The sequence below is a fragment of the Phyllostomus discolor genome, chromosome 10 (genome assembly GCF_004126475.2).
Source record: "Phyllostomus discolor isolate MPI-MPIP mPhyDis1 chromosome 10, mPhyDis1.pri.v3, whole genome shotgun sequence".
In the NCBI taxonomy this organism is placed as follows: domain Eukaryota; kingdom Metazoa; phylum Chordata; class Mammalia; order Chiroptera; family Phyllostomidae; genus Phyllostomus; species Phyllostomus discolor.
The window spans coordinates 25,774,193-25,790,770 of NC_040912.2; the positions used below are offsets into that span (position 1 = coordinate 25,774,193).

At 39.4% G+C, this 16,578-nt stretch overlaps 1 protein-coding gene and 1 long non-coding RNA gene across 6 annotated transcripts in view; both read right to left on the reverse strand.

Annotated features, from left to right (window-relative positions):
• Positions 1 to 16,578, reverse strand: part of GLCCI1 (glucocorticoid induced 1) — a 96,699-nt gene that overhangs the window by 8,276 nt on the left and 71,845 nt on the right. For all 5 annotated transcript variants that reach the window (XM_036010312.1, XM_036010313.1, XM_028526215.2 and 2 more), the window contains 2 exons: positions 12,002 to 12,154; positions 8,890 to 9,100 (listed from right to left, as the gene is read on the reverse strand). In XM_036010312.1, the coding sequence (XP_035866205.1) occupies positions 8,890 to 9,100; positions 12,002 to 12,154 (364 nt within the window). The remainder of the gene's footprint in view (positions 1 to 8,889; positions 9,101 to 12,001; positions 12,155 to 16,578) is intronic.
• On the reverse strand, positions 12,571 to 15,973 carry LOC118496967. Its single transcript, XR_004899506.1, has 2 exons — positions 12,672 to 15,973; positions 12,571 to 12,639 (listed from the first exon to the last, which is right to left on the reverse strand). It is a non-coding gene; the product is annotated as an uncharacterized LOC118496967 (long non-coding RNA).

The window sequence follows — 16,578 nt, forward strand, 5'->3', positions numbered from 1 at the left end:
GAGTTGAGAAAGAAAGGAGGGAGGGAGGGAGAAAGAGACGTCTATGTGAGAGAGAAGCACTGAATGGGTACCTCCCACATGTGGATCAGGCACTGTAGTCACTCAGACGGAGGAGCAAAACTGCAACACAGGTACGTGCCCTGACTGGGGACAGAACCCGTGATGCTTCGGTTACAGGATGACACTCCAACCACTGAGCCACACTGGCTGGGGCTGAACCCCAAACTTTTTGGTGAATGGGATGAGCTCCAACCAATTGAACCACATCGGCCAGGGCTAAAATAACTCCAAGACTAAACTGGGAACAGGTAAGGAGAACATTTGCCTTTTACAAGTAGTCTCTAAGGTTTCTATAAAATTTCAAAGTCAACCCTTTATAAGAAGGTTACAGAATTTTAATAAGATAAGGCACCAGCTATAGTTAAGATCTTCATTAAACCAGTGTTCAGGTAAGAAGGAAAAAATAACATCATAACCTGTTGGGAACCGCCCTGCCTAGTTTCAGAAGTTATAACCCCCAAGGCTAAGACTAAGTAAAAGACCTTGGGACCATAAGCCACTAAGGAGACAAAGCTTATTTTCCTTGTAGGGAAATAAGCCTCTGCCCCCTTTTACTTCACCCTGCTTGGCTCCAAGCCAATGACCGGTTAGCCAATGATGGGTAAGATTCCTCAAGGGAGGGACGACCTAAGACAGGCACAGTCATAGAGGGGCCCTCAGGGAAGGACTTGGGGGGCTATACAAAAAGGGGGTGATTGACCCTCACCCCTCGGCTTTGACATAGCCTGAGTCCTCATTCTGTCCTCAAGAAGTCTTCTAATCTCTTGGCTGCCTTACTTCCCCTGCCTGACATAAGCCTGAAATAATTCTGGAGGGTGGTGCAGCCCTGGGCAGGAATAGGTGGTTCCCTGGGGCAATCAGGCCTAAAAAGAATGCATAAAATCCTGTGAAACCTGCTTTGCTAAGAATGTCCTCAGTTTTCTGATAAGGGTCCAAGCATAAAATGAGTTTGTTTCCTAAAGTTTTATGTCTCTTTAGCTATCTAACCCTGACTCAGAATAAGCCCTCATAGTTCTTTGAATGTTATCTATTGTTTGATCATTACTGCCTGACAATGATGAAGACCTTCCTTGAGGTAATGCTACCAGAAAAGCAATAAAAGCTTGTCCAGGCAAGGGTCAGGGTGCTCTCACTCAGAAAGTGGTCATGCTGTCCCTTTTTCTCCACAGGACTTCTGCAGTCCGTGTGAATTTGTTCGTCGCATCCACAACAAGGTGGACACCACTGGACAGAGTCTGCATCAATGACCTTTGCTACTTATGTTTTGCTTCTTCCACAAACACATCCTGATACGCAGAACAATAAGCAGTATTATTGAGGACTGTCTCTAAATGTGACTTGACGTTGCTGATATGCTAACTACTCACTCTGGATCTTACATGAATATGAACATTTCACTCTGAATCTATCTGACATGGCATTTAAAAATGAAAGCCAATCAGTTTATTGAAGACAGTCCTCAACCCAACTTATAGCTTAAAATGACTCTTACAAATATAAATCACAATGGTAAAAATCAACTGAAAATAAATTTCAGATTACACAGAGTATTTTATGCCTTGAAAGCAATGTAAGTAAGCATCTCAGGAAAAGCATTCTGATACAATCTTATTTTTTATATTCTTTAACTTTTTAAATCAAAAAATTTTCAGGGATATCAGTTTTCAAAAAACTGAAACACGCTGTTCATATTAAATTGTTCCTAAAGTGTCCTACAGTGGGATAAACAGTTCTAATAACAGTTTCATTATAATTTTAAATGCTCACTTAAATATTTACTGAGTGCTTAACTATATAGAAATAGAAGGCAAAGCAAAATCTATAAATGCCTTATATTAGGTAAAACTCAGTATTTCCTTTTTTAAAAAATTTTCAATTCTTGCTACACAAAAATGGTACTATAACATCTTCCGGAAGAAAGCCACAGGGAACCTTAAGCTTACTTATCATGACAGTCTCCTAAAGGCCTGTTCCTTCTCTGACATTTACCACTTTATTGATGGTGGCAATCATTTCCCACAACTCCCAGGCCAGAACGTGGTTAGACTTGCCTTTATCCACATCTGCCTTCTCCCTCACCTCCCTCACCTGACGCATCGAACTAGCTACCAGGCGCTGCTGATTTCCTTCCATCTCTCTCTTCCACTCCCTCTACCCTTGCTGCCCCTCCTCGTCTTTGTCCCACACCTGTGATTTCCCAACTGAGGAGCACAAAACGATGTGCTGACCAGCTGGAAGAAAGTATTAGAATACCTACATATATTTACTTTCTACCTTTAAAAGAAAGAAAGGAAGCTTTACGAGCACGTAGTTTGGGTATTGAATTACACACGTATATGAATTAATATTGGGGTACAGATTAAAAACTGCTGGAAAAGGTGTGTAATAAATCGAGTTTGGAGACCACAGGACTAGACTACTAACATGGCACCTTAGCTTGTCCTGCTGTCTCTCCAATTCTATAGTTCCACCTGTGGTATGGCCCCAAAAGATAAAGCTGGTCACATCCCTTAGCTGGCAAAAGATCTTTGCTTGGCTCTTCATTTCTCTTAGCAAGGCCTCCAGGCCCTTTATAAAATAGTGGCCTCTCCCCCTCTCCACCTGCACTGCTTTCTGCTCTGCACCATTCACCCTGTGCTCCAGCCACATGATTTCTTACTGTTCTCCACACACCAGGCCCTTTCACAGCTGGATGCCTGCATACATGCTATTCCTCCTGCAAAGGCAGCAAGAAATAGTATAAAGTAGTAGACCTTTGTCGGCATCTGGACTGCACAGAATTTAAGGAAGGAACGTCATTTCTCCAAGCCTCAGAATCCCCATTCTTAAAATAAGGACAACAAAGATTTAAAAAAAAAAAAAAGACAACATCCATGCTCATAGGACTGTGGTAATATTACAGGAGATAACAAAGGTAAACTCACCTGAGCACATTTAAGCACCATAACAATGCTATGAGGCAGGTAACATCATCACCCCTAACTCACAGGTGACATGAGCAACTTGCCCAAGGACACAGAGCAAGGATTCGACCTGGCCTCACCAGTGTTGATCTACCTCACCTCCAGTGCCCTCACTGGAAATATGAGGTGACTAGAAGATCAAGGTCCTTCCAATCTAACATTCTATGTTTCTAATTAAAGTCTTACAGCTCAGGCAACAGCTTTACTGGGTCTGCCTTCTATTAGACTCACAAAGACATACAGTAGGAGGAATGGCCTCTATGTGCCGGCATTTACTCCTAGAGGAAAACAAAAGATAACAGGACAAAAAAATCCAACAGCCCCCTTTTCCTCTAGCCTGACTGATACCCTATGTTTTCTCCCCACTCACGAGCAGAGTAGAAGATGTGGTGGGCTTTAACAAAATTACTTCCTTTCCCTTAATTTCAATAGGAAACATGAAGCTGTCTGCTTTCTCACGGAAGGTCTATCTAAATTAGCCTAATCTTTGTTTGTTTGTTTGTTTATTTATTTATTTTTTGGTGAGGAGTTGGGCAGAGAGATTATCTCACTGTTCCTGAAAATTCAAAAGCCAAACACATAAAATTTAACAGCTTAAAGAAAAAGATATTAATATTTTCAACACAGCTATAAAAATATATCCTTAAAAATGGACACAGCATGAAGAAGGGTCTTAAAGAACTACTCCAAGACTCTCCACTAGGCACCACCCCATTTCAGGTGCTGCTCTATGTGCTGAGGACACAGCAATAGGCACAGTGAAGTTACCTGCTCTTGCTGGAGCTTACGTTCTGCTAACTGCACACCAGGACATTAAGTGAAAGATACATGCATGCATGATAAGAAATTTTGGGTTGCTTCTGTTGTAGACTCTAGATTGTACCTGCTAGAAATCAGCTGTATACTTATCAGTTAGTTTTAAATAATGAACAGTAACTCATCCAGAGTCCAGCTAGCAAAGCATCTGCCATAGGTGCACTTGTGAACATTTTCTGAAAGTGGGGGAAAGGCATTCATTTACTGGATGTTTCTTATGTGCTGTCAGAATAGGAATATATGTAATTTTAGGTGTTATCTTGAAAAAGAGAAATAGGAAAGATGACTTCAGAGCCATAATTCTAAAGCAGATCAGTTTTTTTAAAGAACAGCTAGTATTTATGTATTACTTATTTTAATTAAAGTTATTGGTTGACATTGGTTAGTAACATTACATACATTTCAAGTATACAATCCTGTAACACATCATCCGCGTACTGCACTGCATCTCACCACTCAAACATCTGGCCTCCTTCTGTCACCACATATGTGATCTCTTTACCCTCTTCCCCTCCCTTCCCCTCTGGTCACCATCATATTGTTTCTGTGTCTATGAGTTTGTTTGTTTGTTTGTTCTTTTGTTGCTTTACAACAGATCTATGTTTACTTGTGGAATAACTTCTTTGTTGGAACTATATCTCTACACTCTTTGTAATTATACCACCAAGAAGTTCTAGGATAATAAACATTCTGGAAACACAAGTGAAGCACCATTTCATAGAGAAACAGATTCAGGCTCAAAAACTAGTCATTTACAAGATCTGGTGGCTGAAAGAATTATATACAACATGTATCATTTTCACAATATAAACCACAATAAGAAAAGAGCTACAAAATCTTGGCTGATTAGGCTATGTAGAAGGTAGAGCATTCAAATATGGTAAGGACAAAGGTAAAAAAAAAAGGTTAAGAAATAGAGCCCTAGAGATAAATTGAACAGAGTTAAAATGTATGTAGAAAGGAATTAGAAGATGTCAGAAATTCAAAGTCTGCCTAGGGTCAGCCAAAGACCCTGAAAAGACAAGATAGTACTTTTTTTCTCTTCTGCAACTAAGGGCTGCTCAGTCCTAACACCCAAAGTTGAGAAATACTAATATTTATTAGTTAAATCACAGCACGAGTTAAATAGGCTTTTATGCATTGGTCTTGGAAAACTCCATCCACATAACATACATTGTTCCTGTGGGAAAATATAGTTTAAGTTCCAAATAACCAACTTATGGACTCTTGGAATACAACTCTTTGCAGTGGGACTAAGCAGAATGGGTGAGTTGACTTCATGATTAGAATAATCAATGTTTCCACTATATCTTGCAAAATTGCAGAATTTTACAACAACTGCCTAAGTGAGTTGTGCCAAAGATCAACTCTAAGTGGCAGGCTGAAGTGTAGGTTTTGTGGCTTGCACTAGTTTGGCTACCATCAAGGAACACTGGCAGAGCTAATAAAGAACTAGTATTTTGACTCTGCCATCTGTATCACATACATGACTGCTTTTCCCCCTTGCACTCTGGGCATGATAATGTCTTAGGATACATTCTCAGGATGTCGAGATGAGAGCTCCTATTCTGGACCCCTGAATTCTCCTCTAGATCATAATGTAGGATCTGTGGCTGTTACACAGTCAGTTAGCCTGGCAACTTTATACATGGGACCAGGATGGATGCCTTCAGTCTTTTGGTCACGGGAAAAACCTGGCCAAAAAACCTCCACACAGAAACCAAAACCTGAAAGTAGTCTCTTCATGGCTGGACGTTTCTCAACAGAGTGTTTCTGCCCTGGCACTGCCACTGCAATATCCAGAGGGAAAAAAATCAACAGGCTAATCAACCACGATTATTTTAGAGGTCTCAAATTATACACGATTCATGGAGAATAGATGTTAGGAATAGGCAGAACTGCTGTGAGCACAGTCAGGACCAAGCAAAGTGTTCAGTGGACGAGCACCAGAAGGACACCCGGTCCCCTGCACTCTCAGGAGGACACGCACTCCGCGAGGCCACCCCTCGCCTCCGGTGCACACTTACCCTGGTGCCCAAAAATGTCTCCACAAGCTATTCTACCACAGAACACATTTCTCTACGGCGACTGAAGAGTATGTAGGTACTCCCAATCAATCCTCACTGACTACAAAATTATAGTATCAATCCTGTTTTCATAGTTAATGATGCAAACCTGCTAGAAACCTGTAACTTCCACTTTTTTTTTTTTACTGGAAATATATGAAAACAAAAGACCAATGTATATCTTACTGTGAAAAAATGCCAATTATAAGATAGAATTAGAAGCTTTAAAAAGTCCCCAGAACTTAGACTGCACATGGAGAAGTAGTGAGTCAGGGACTATGCTCCGCAGTTTGAATGACACCACGTATGTAAGTTTCAGAAGCTGTGGACCTGACAAGCCGCTCCTCCGTGCTGTAGCAGTGTGTTCTTTATTTGAATTACTATTACTCCCTATCAGACTAGGACTTTCTTATAAACAGATATTGCATATTATCCATTTTTATTTCTCTAACTCTCTAACAGAGGACCTGACATATGGTAGGTGCTCAACAAATGCTTCTTTAAATAAACTAGAAGTATTAATTCAGCTGAAATGCATAAACTACCACTCCTGATCCTAAAATGCATATATATGTGTGCATACATACACATATAAATAGCATAATCAATAAAATACACTTAAAAAACTAAAATTCTTGCATGTGGAAAAAAAAGTCTGTATTTTTCCTGAGGGCACTGGGGAGACAACAAGTAATAACAACGACGATGATTTTTACAGCAGCGGTTACCACTTACTGACTCCTTGGGAATCAATGCAAGTTTTGTGGCCAGAACTTTACAGGACTCAGAACCACTCCTGTGTGTCCAAGCCAGTGAGGCTCTTAACTCCTACTGCTCGTTCTAAACTCAGAACCTCAGTAAGTACCTCTCGGAACTGCAGAAGCCACCGATTCACCTGCCTCACGGAACAGAGTCACTTCAAGGCCCTGAAGGCAATCCACAACCAGTAAACCAAAATGAAACTCATTGATCATCATCTTAATACATTTCCTTTGTGGTTTAGCATCTCTCAATTAACTACAGGCAGTATTACACTTAAAAAGAAGAAAACAAAACTCTAGAATTGCTTGCCTGGCCCTACTATCACTGTTACATTTGCTTTTCATTTTAACCCAAGTACAGGTCCTAAGAAGCAGCAGAAGTGGCCGACCTGAATCATACTTATCTTTTCTACTGGTGTAACAAAGAACATGGGTTTGGGAATCAATCCTACAGACCTGTTTTGCCATTTACCACCTGTGTAGCCTCAAACAAGTTAAAATTATTTAACATTACCATTTACCTTCAAAACAAATACTCCTACTAGAAGCAAGGTGTTTTCTCGTTTGTTTTACTGCAAAACCTCCCTAGTGAAAATGTTGTGGGGGGTGTATTTGCTCTGGTAGGATGCCTCTGTGAAATGAGTTTCCTGGTCTGACATTCTACAAAATGGAGACCTCCCCTCAGGAGCAAAGGGGTGCCTTCAGAACAACCTTCATGGAGTAAGGGAGCTCCCAGGCTTTCAACAATGAAAGGGTAAAAGAAGGGAGAACCACTGAGATCCGAAATAAGAGCAGAAGACAAAGTCCAAAGTGGGTTCCATTTAAAATCTCAGCCAGGAGTCAGGCATAATGGTGAATGAAAGAAGCCCAACACAAAAGAATCCACACTCTCCCACTCCACCTCCATGAAACCCAGTAACAGAGAAAAGCTCGATGATGGTGATGGACGTCAGAATAGCGGGCACTTCCAGGTAGAGACGGGAAAGGTGCCATCTGGGGAGGGGGCCGAGGGAGCCTTCTGGGGTGCTACAAATGTCCTATATGTTGATCTAGGCACTGGTTTCATGAGTGTACACACATGAAAATTCACTAGGCTGAGCACTTAAGACCTGTGTACTTTACATGTAAGAATACTTCAAAATGAAATAAATTAAGGGGCGTGGGGATCAAGTCAGGACCAGGACCATAAAAATCCTCTAAGATTCTGCAAACCTTAACTTTTCTATGTTTTAAAATTTCTGTTGCCTACGATCTAGTTCTCTATGGTGAGAAGCCATGGATGTGTTATAGAACAGGTTCAGTGTTTGTCTGAAAGTAGCGAGGAAGGCGGAGGCTGGGCAGTCTCTGGTACCTTTTGGGTCTAGGCCTGAGGGGGCCAGAACCAGAGGAGAGTAAGCGGCGGTAGCCACGTGCCTGTCACCAAGACAGAAGAACATGGGGAAACCGTTTGGGCCTGACAAGCAACAAAATCCCAGAGGTTCTGCCCTCTTATTGATGTTATCAATAACTCATGTAACACCATAATATAATCCCTAATGTCTTATAGCAGGAGTGCCAAACTCATTTTCACTGGGGGCCACATCAGTCTCACTGTTGCCTTCTAAGGGCCAAATGTAATGTTAGGACTGTATAAATGTAACTACTCCTTAACTAGGGGCAAGGAGCTCAGTGCTGCCACTGGGAAGAAACAAGGTGCTGGGCCGGATAAAACAAGGTGGAGGGCCAGATTTGGCCACGGGCCTTGGGTTTGCCACCCATGTCTTACAGGTACTTATTAACATGTATCTACTTGGTTAAAAATATACTCATTTTCCCAACAGTTTATTCAGAAATTACTTCCTCCCAAAGCATTCTGATTATGAACTCTGGCTAGAGGCACGAGAAATACAAATTCTACCCAAACCATCATTAACTCAGGACAATGCCAGGGAAAAACCTGTGCGTTGCATGATACAAAGCTGTACATACTCCATTTTATAGCTTTCATTAGCTCTCAGAATCACGTGCTGTGCTTCTCTGACACATTTATGGAAGATGTTTGTAAGAGTCACAAAGAAGGGGGTATGTGAAACCAATGAACAAACAAACCTAGGTTAACCAATCCTTTACAATCCCACCATTCAACGAAAGAAAAAATATGATGTAATGGTCTAAGACAAAGATAGTGTAATGAGCACGTCCCTGTAACAAACACTCTATCTAGGTGGATGATTTGCCTCTTACCTTTATCACGATCATAGAGTAAATCTTCTGTGGAGCAAGGGCTACCGTCCTGGGATTCCGGGGGACAAAAAGGGGAGATGCAGGGTGAGTGGCTGCTGCAGCTGCTGCTGCGCTCCTGGACTGAGGGGGTCTGGGTGTCAATGCTGCGTGTGCTGCTGCTCCGGTAGTGAGCAGGGAGTGGAGCCCTTCGGCCATCCGGAATGTCCAAAGGCTGTAAGGGGGACAACCATTAAGCATGTGAATGACGGCGCATACTCTCGATTCACACAGAAAACATAAAGCGTTTCCTTTGATGTCCAGTCCACTGCTATCGTCAGCATAACTGATTCTCCCAAGAATAAAGATACCAATCTTGTGTCTTAACTTCTGCATGTTACCTTTATCGAATGAAAAATTTCTTTCAAATCCCAAAGCAGTTAGGTTTCAAACTACTAAGGAAAAATTGTCTTTAAAACTCCGTAGCTCTCTGTATGTATTGTAGGTTAGCACTTCCCATAATATTCCTCAAGGGCAGAGGCTTCTTTTGGTACTGTATCCCTAATGCCAAGTACTGGGTCTGGCACATCGCCGACAGTCAATACATATATGCTGAAAGAATTCACCAAACTGCTCAAGAAATCACTTTCACTTGCGAGTAAGAAAGGAAAATCTGGTATTTGCAGGTATAGCTTTCTGTTTGTTCATTCATTCTTATTTTAATTTTGGAGGCCAGGAACAAAATCTTGCTTTCTATTTCTTTTGCAAATTAGCCAAAATTTCTAATAGAGGTTTTTTTCTGTTAGTACTCAATGAAGAATATTAATGTGACTCAGAACAATTCTACTAATTTGGTATCCAGCTGAGAAGAACTACTCATAATTTTCCTTAATTCCAATGCATTGTTCTGAATGGCAAAAATTAAAAATGGAAATGAAACTATAATCACAGAATCATATATTTTGGACCCGGTAAGACCTTAAAGTTCATTAGTCTAATGTCTTCACAAATAAAGAACTTAGAGTTTCAAGCTCCTGGTGACATGGCTAATTAACTGGCACCAGAGCTTCTGCCCCAGGGACCTTCCCACTCTGCTTCTGTCAAGACAGACCTTGCTCCATTTTCCTCATCTGTGTGCTGAAAAAGGTTAACAAATAAAATTCTAGATAGTAATCGTTTAAGATGTTTTTTGTTACTAGATAGACAAGATTGTAATGCTAGGAAAAAGCACCAATATACTCCATTTATTTATAAATTATTTTCACTATTTACTGTTCTTACTCTGAGCTTTGTCATTTTAGAATTTTTAGAAATGCTGTCAGAGAGAAAATGTGTAACAATAAAATTAGGCAAGAATCAGGCAAGAATCAAAACGTATCTGTTTTTCTAGAACAAAACTGCTAAACCAAAGCTACACCATCTTCACAAGGACTACTCTACTGTGAAGAGATTCCGTAAATGGCAGGCTCAGTTCCTGGTCAGGGCTCATGTCTAGGTTGTGAGTTTCATCCCCGGTAGGGTACACTAGGCCGGCCTTCAGGGTGCGGGCTGGGGTGCATGCAAGGCAGCAACCAATCAGTGTTTCTCTCTTTCTCTCTCCCCCATCCCACTCTCTTTAAGAGAGATGAAGAAATGTCCTTGGGTGATAATCAAAAAGTAAATAAATAAATGAGATTATGTAAACATGAATTCATTTGTAAGTAAATTTAAAAAGTAAAACTTTCCAATTTGGGAAAAAATATTCCTAAACACTAATTTGTTTGGTAAAATGCTAAGAAAATGTTACTTTATTTTTATTACTTGTAATTTTTCTTTTATTTAACTGAATTTACACCTTAATTATGGCTCTGTCCTAAATGTTAGAATGAACAAAGAATAAATCATTGATGCAGTTTTTTTTTGGGGATGGGGGGACAAGACGCTTGGTGTAAGATTGTATACTTGAGGGCCCCATGACAGCTATTTCTTAAAACTTAGATAGATACTTGGGTTGACAAAAATGTTACTCTAATAAAAATGTCAACATTAGTAATCAGGAAAAGACTAGTTTATTGATCTGTAGGTAAAAATTTTTAAGAATTAGGGTTATCTTTTAGATTAGAGTTCATGTCCTATTTAGTAAGCACAGTTTTTCCATATTCATATTTCTCAGGCTGTAACCGATAATATACATCAATTTCCTTAATCAACTTTTGTTCTGTTGGGGAGGAGGATTAGAAGAATTAGAACATAACAGATTTCAGAAACCTGCATATTTATATAAGTAACAATGGGAAATGTGAAGGCTTATTTAGAACATTGATATCTTTAACAGTAAAATTTTCTTTTTATAGCTACTGCCATATTCCTTAATGGTGACATTTTAATTTATTAAAACTTTGAGGCACACAATCATAAGTCTGAAAATTTTCAAGTTAATCTTTTAAGTGTGTAGTGAACCCCAGAATAATTTTAACTTGGCTACCATGAAATTCAAGTATGACTTATTTAAAGGCAGAACTACCGGTAAGTTTTATATTCTACAATAGTTTTGCTCTGAAGTTCTTAAGGAGTCAGCAAATATGTGACTGATTTTCTCATCCTCAAAAAATTCAACCAATTTCACTGTCTTACATTACTGTTCTGAAATATTACTTAATATAAATAAAAAAACATGTTAATGGTTAACAGCTAAGCTCTTAACAGTTGATTGCTTTGGCAATAAAAAGGGATAAAGTACTTAATACATATTAAAACATAGGTGAAACTTGAAAACATTATGCTAAGTGAAAAAAAACGGTTATGAAAAGGCCATATAGTACACGATTTCATTGATGTGAGATGTTTAGAACAGGCAGATCCACAGACAGAGAAGGCAGATCTGTGGCTGCCTAGGGTGGGCCGCCAGAGGGACGTGAAGGGTGACAGCTAACGGTACGGAGTTTCTTTCTGGGGCCATGAAAACACTGCAAAGCAGTTTTGCTGATGGCTGCACAACTCTGTGAATATGGTAAAAACCACTGAATTGTACACACTAAAGAGTAAATTCTATGGTATATGAATTACATCTAATACAGCTATTACCAAGAAAGGACTTTTGAGACAGTTTAACAATATTAAAGAATAAAAGGGATTCAAACATTCCATGTAACCTTACCTTGGACACTTCCTCCTTCCCATTATTTTCCTTAATGAATACCTTTTCTAACTCAGGACTTATTCCTTCTACATTGCAGGGCACACGGGAAACCGACGATTTTGGCACGGATATATTTGACAGTGGCATAGGGACTGATCTTGATCCAGTAGCCTACAAACAGAAGATAAAGTGGTATACCACATTATTTGTTGTCCATCAAAACTAGAGTACAGTAAATCTGAAAATAGGAACTCAATGAGCACAGTTATTCTGACCTTTCAAATACAATATAAATTCAGATAAACATACAGAAATTTAGAAAATGAAATAAGAAAGGTAAAAATCACAGAGTCCAACTAATCCTTTACGCAAGTGTATAGGTATAATTGCATGATGTGTATACTGTTAGGCAGAATGGCAGACAGAGTCTTCTGCACTGTTTAATTTGTTTCAGGGTGTTTTTACTGGAAAAGCACAGTCGAAATCATTAAGTTAATTGTGTCATGTGACTCTACTCAACAGCTCTGTGTGTGTGTCCTGCACTGAAACAAAGACCTGCAAGTATTTTCCATTTCCATTTGCCATCATTTGAGAAAACCTTTGGATTACTAAGTCTTGTGGCAACACCACCATATTAAGTTCAACAACACTTAACTCTTGGTCTGTTTACCACCGTGTGAAGTTCAACAACACTCACATAAGCCTTAGGCTGTTTTCAAAAATTCTATGGGAGGTGATGAATTCCCAAAAATTCATCACCTCTCATAGTTGTGAGGATGCCAAAAAACAAGCCTTTTGATAATCAAGAAACTTATACAACAGAAAGGAAAGAAAAATAGAGAGGAACAGGTAAAAATAAAAATACCAAATGATCTCTGCCTCATTCTGGTAATTAAAGGTGAAATATACGCTTCATAATGGGGGAACTGCTCATCACTGATTGGTGCTTGAACATTTCCCACACTCAGTGCTGTGCTCCTGCCATCTGTACATTGCTGCCCTTTGTGTCTGTATTGCACAAGGTCTTCTCATATTCAAGTGGTAGCTGTGTCATCCATCTGCTGCTTACTTTAGTGTCACATATATTTCTTTTAGAACTTTGCTGTTTTTTCCCGTTTACATACCCTATTATGATTTCTTTTTGTGTATGATGTGAAGTAATATTACTTTTCCCACATAGTAATCAAATTGCCCCAACACTCCTTTATGGAGTCTATTTTTATTTCCTTGAGCGGTTAGCTGATAAAGAGCTCCACTTTGTTGGAGCTCTTTGTTGTAAATTTGTTGTATTTTTGTTTGGCTCTTTGTTGGAGTAATTGTTGTAAATTTTATAGTACATTTTGGTATCTTGCAGGGAAAGCCTTTTCTATTAATTACCATTACTCTTCCACATGATCCTTGAAAACAACTTTTCAAATAATAAAACAATTCCTTTTAAATGTTCATTGGAACTCAGTTTGTACATTAATTTGGGGGAAATTATTATTTAAAAACACTAAGTTTTCTCATGCACGAATGTATTAAGACTTCCCATTTATATCTCTATTTTATATTTCATAACCTCAATAGAGTCTTATGATTTTCATATTTCTTTTAGGTTTAATTCTAGGCATTTTATGTATTTCATTATTTATACTGACATGTTATTGCCAGTTGTGACATAGTAAGAAATATATATTTGGTTTCTGCCCCTGGTTCCTGACCCAAGTTCCTAAAATTCTTATAATTTCCTGAGTGGCGGGGGTGCTGGGAGCATCTTTTGTTCCTATACTTGTTTTTCGGCCCCCGACTCGGACACAGAGCTCCTAAATCCCTTGAAATTTCCTGGGTAATAGGAGCAAGACTCCTTTGTTCTAATGAGGCCACTCTCGGTGGGCTGCTGAACACCTTCGGACTGGGGGCTAAGCACCAGAAACACCAAGCCATCATTGGAAAGAAGCTTGGATCTCTGGGCCTCACCCCCAATCCTCTGGGGAGGGGAGAGGGTCTGCAGATTGAGTTAATAGTGGATCATGTGCATGTGACAAAACCTCCATAAAAATTCCTCAACTACGGGTTCAGAGACCTTCCAGGTTGGTGAACAGAAATCTATGTCCATGTGCCAAAAGGGTGGCACACCCCAACTCCATGGGGACCTAAGTTCCTGCACTCGGTACCCTTCCGGACCTTGCCCTATGTCCTTCTTCATCTAGTTGTTCGTCTGTATCCTTTATTATATCATGGGAAAAAAAGCAATAAATGTGTTTCCTTGAGTGTGTGAGCCATTACAGCAAATTACTGAACTGAAGAAGGGGCTGTGGGAATCCCTTTTTTATAGCCATCTGGTCAGAAGTACAATGACAACCTGGGACTTGTAACTGGGACCTGCAGTTGGGGGCAGTCTGTGGGGCTGAGGACCGACCTGCGAGGTCTGTGCTCACTCCAGGCAGTTAGTACCACAATTTGACTGTGGAACATTCTGTTTGTGTTGGAGAGTTGGGGCACAGGCTGTTGTGAAGAAATCCACCCCCGGATCTGGGGTCAGAGGATACAGGAGTGTACGTTTACTAGTATATGAGAAAACTACTGAATTTTGTATGTTTGTATTTTACCTTATCATTGTAGTAAGTTCTCAGTGTTTTCTTTTTATTATGAAAAACTATAATCGTAAACATAATTACACAGGATAGCATAATGAATCCTCAGGTGCACATCATCCAGCCTCAAAAATTATCAACATTTGCCAATCAATCTTGTTTTATCTAGACATCTATTTTTTTCCATTCTTGGAGTATTTTAAAGAACATTCTAGACTTCACATTTCACCTACAAACAGTTCAGTATGTAGAGCAAAAGATAATCATTTTTGTACATAACCACAAGGCAAAAAGTTCTACGTAAATTGGGAACAAGCATGTAAGTCTTTCATGTTAAGTCAACAACAGACCTACTATAAATGTGTTGGGGTCTCAGGGAAAAGATGCTTGAAATAAAGTAAGAAAAATATATTAGTTCTATCAGGTTAAAAAGAAAAAGGAAGGCATATGTGGAATTTCACTTGAAATGTCTGAGGCTTGCTTGCCAACTGCATGTCTGTTTCACAGCTCTGATGAAGTATAAATGGCACACAATAAAACCTTCCCATTTTAAGTATGCAGTTCATTAAGCTTTGCAAATATACACAGTCATCCAATTATGAGTATAATCACATTTTAGAACCCTCCATCATTCTGAAAAATTCCCTATTGTATCTGTAGTCAGTTCCTATCCCTAATACTTTGTCTCTATAATTTTGCCTTTTTGAGAATTTAATATAACAAATCATATAGTATTCAGTCTTTTGCTCCTCACTTCTCTCACTTAGCATGTTTTTGAGATTCAACCGTGTAAGCATCAGTAGATCCTTACTGCTAAACAGTATTACATTGTATAGATGGGGGAAATGTCATTTATCTATTCACTAAACGACATTGATGGATATTTGTTTCTGCCTTTTGACTCATGAATAATGCCTCCATGAACATGGATGTAGACGTCTTTGTGTAGACATATGTGATTCACTTCTCACAGACAGACACCAAAGAGTGGAACTGATGGGCTGTATGGTCAGTGCATGTTAACTTCTGAAGAAAACGCCAATCTGTTTTCCAAAGGGGCAGTGCCATTCTGTGTTTCCCACCAGCAAAGCGTGGCCACTCTAGTTGTTCCACATCCTCATCGACACTTGGTATTATCAGTATCTTTCATTGTAGCTATTCTTAGTTTTAACAGTTCAGCACACGCACTTTGATTGTCTAAGTATACAACAATCTCACATGCTGACAGTGATAATTATTTCTTTTTCTCACTGCTGTCTATTTCACTAGCAAATAACAGACATCTCTGACTTGATTTTTACTGTAAGAGCAATGTTTCCAATATTTTATTGGTAGGGTCTCACTACATGTGCCACATTAGGATGTATCCTATGTTTTAATTTTTTATCCTCACCTGAGGATATTTTTTCACTGCTTTTAGAGAGAGAGAAAGGGAGGGAGGGAGAGAGAGAAACATTGATGTGAGAGAGAAATATCAATCTGTTGCCTCCCGTGCAAGTCCTGACAGAGAGTGAACCCGCAACAATTTTTTTTGATACACAGTACAATGCTCCAGACAACTGACCCAGCAGGCCAGGGTACCGCTGAGTTTCTATCAAGAGTTTTTTAGCATCTATTCTGACCTTCTGATGCAATGAATTAACCTAATACATTTCCTAATTTTGACTTATTCTTAATTTTGTGAAACAACCCCTAGTTGGACTGGTTTTCATGTATTACTTGGGTTTCTCCTGCCTACTACTGTATTTTATTTACTAAAATTGACATAAATATTTGTAAGTAAGTTTGGTCAGATCAGCCTTTCCCAAATTTTGTTCTATGGGATATGTTAGTATATGTTCCTAGGGGGAAAACACAACAGAACTATAATCCTCAATTTCTTCATATGCAAAACAGGGGTAAACTATATAAAGAGATATAGAGCTGGATGGGTTAAGGTACTATTAGGAAGATGAAATGAGATAATTCCCATAGTTGCATCATAAGTGAATGAGTTAGGATGTCAGCCCAGGCCAGTAT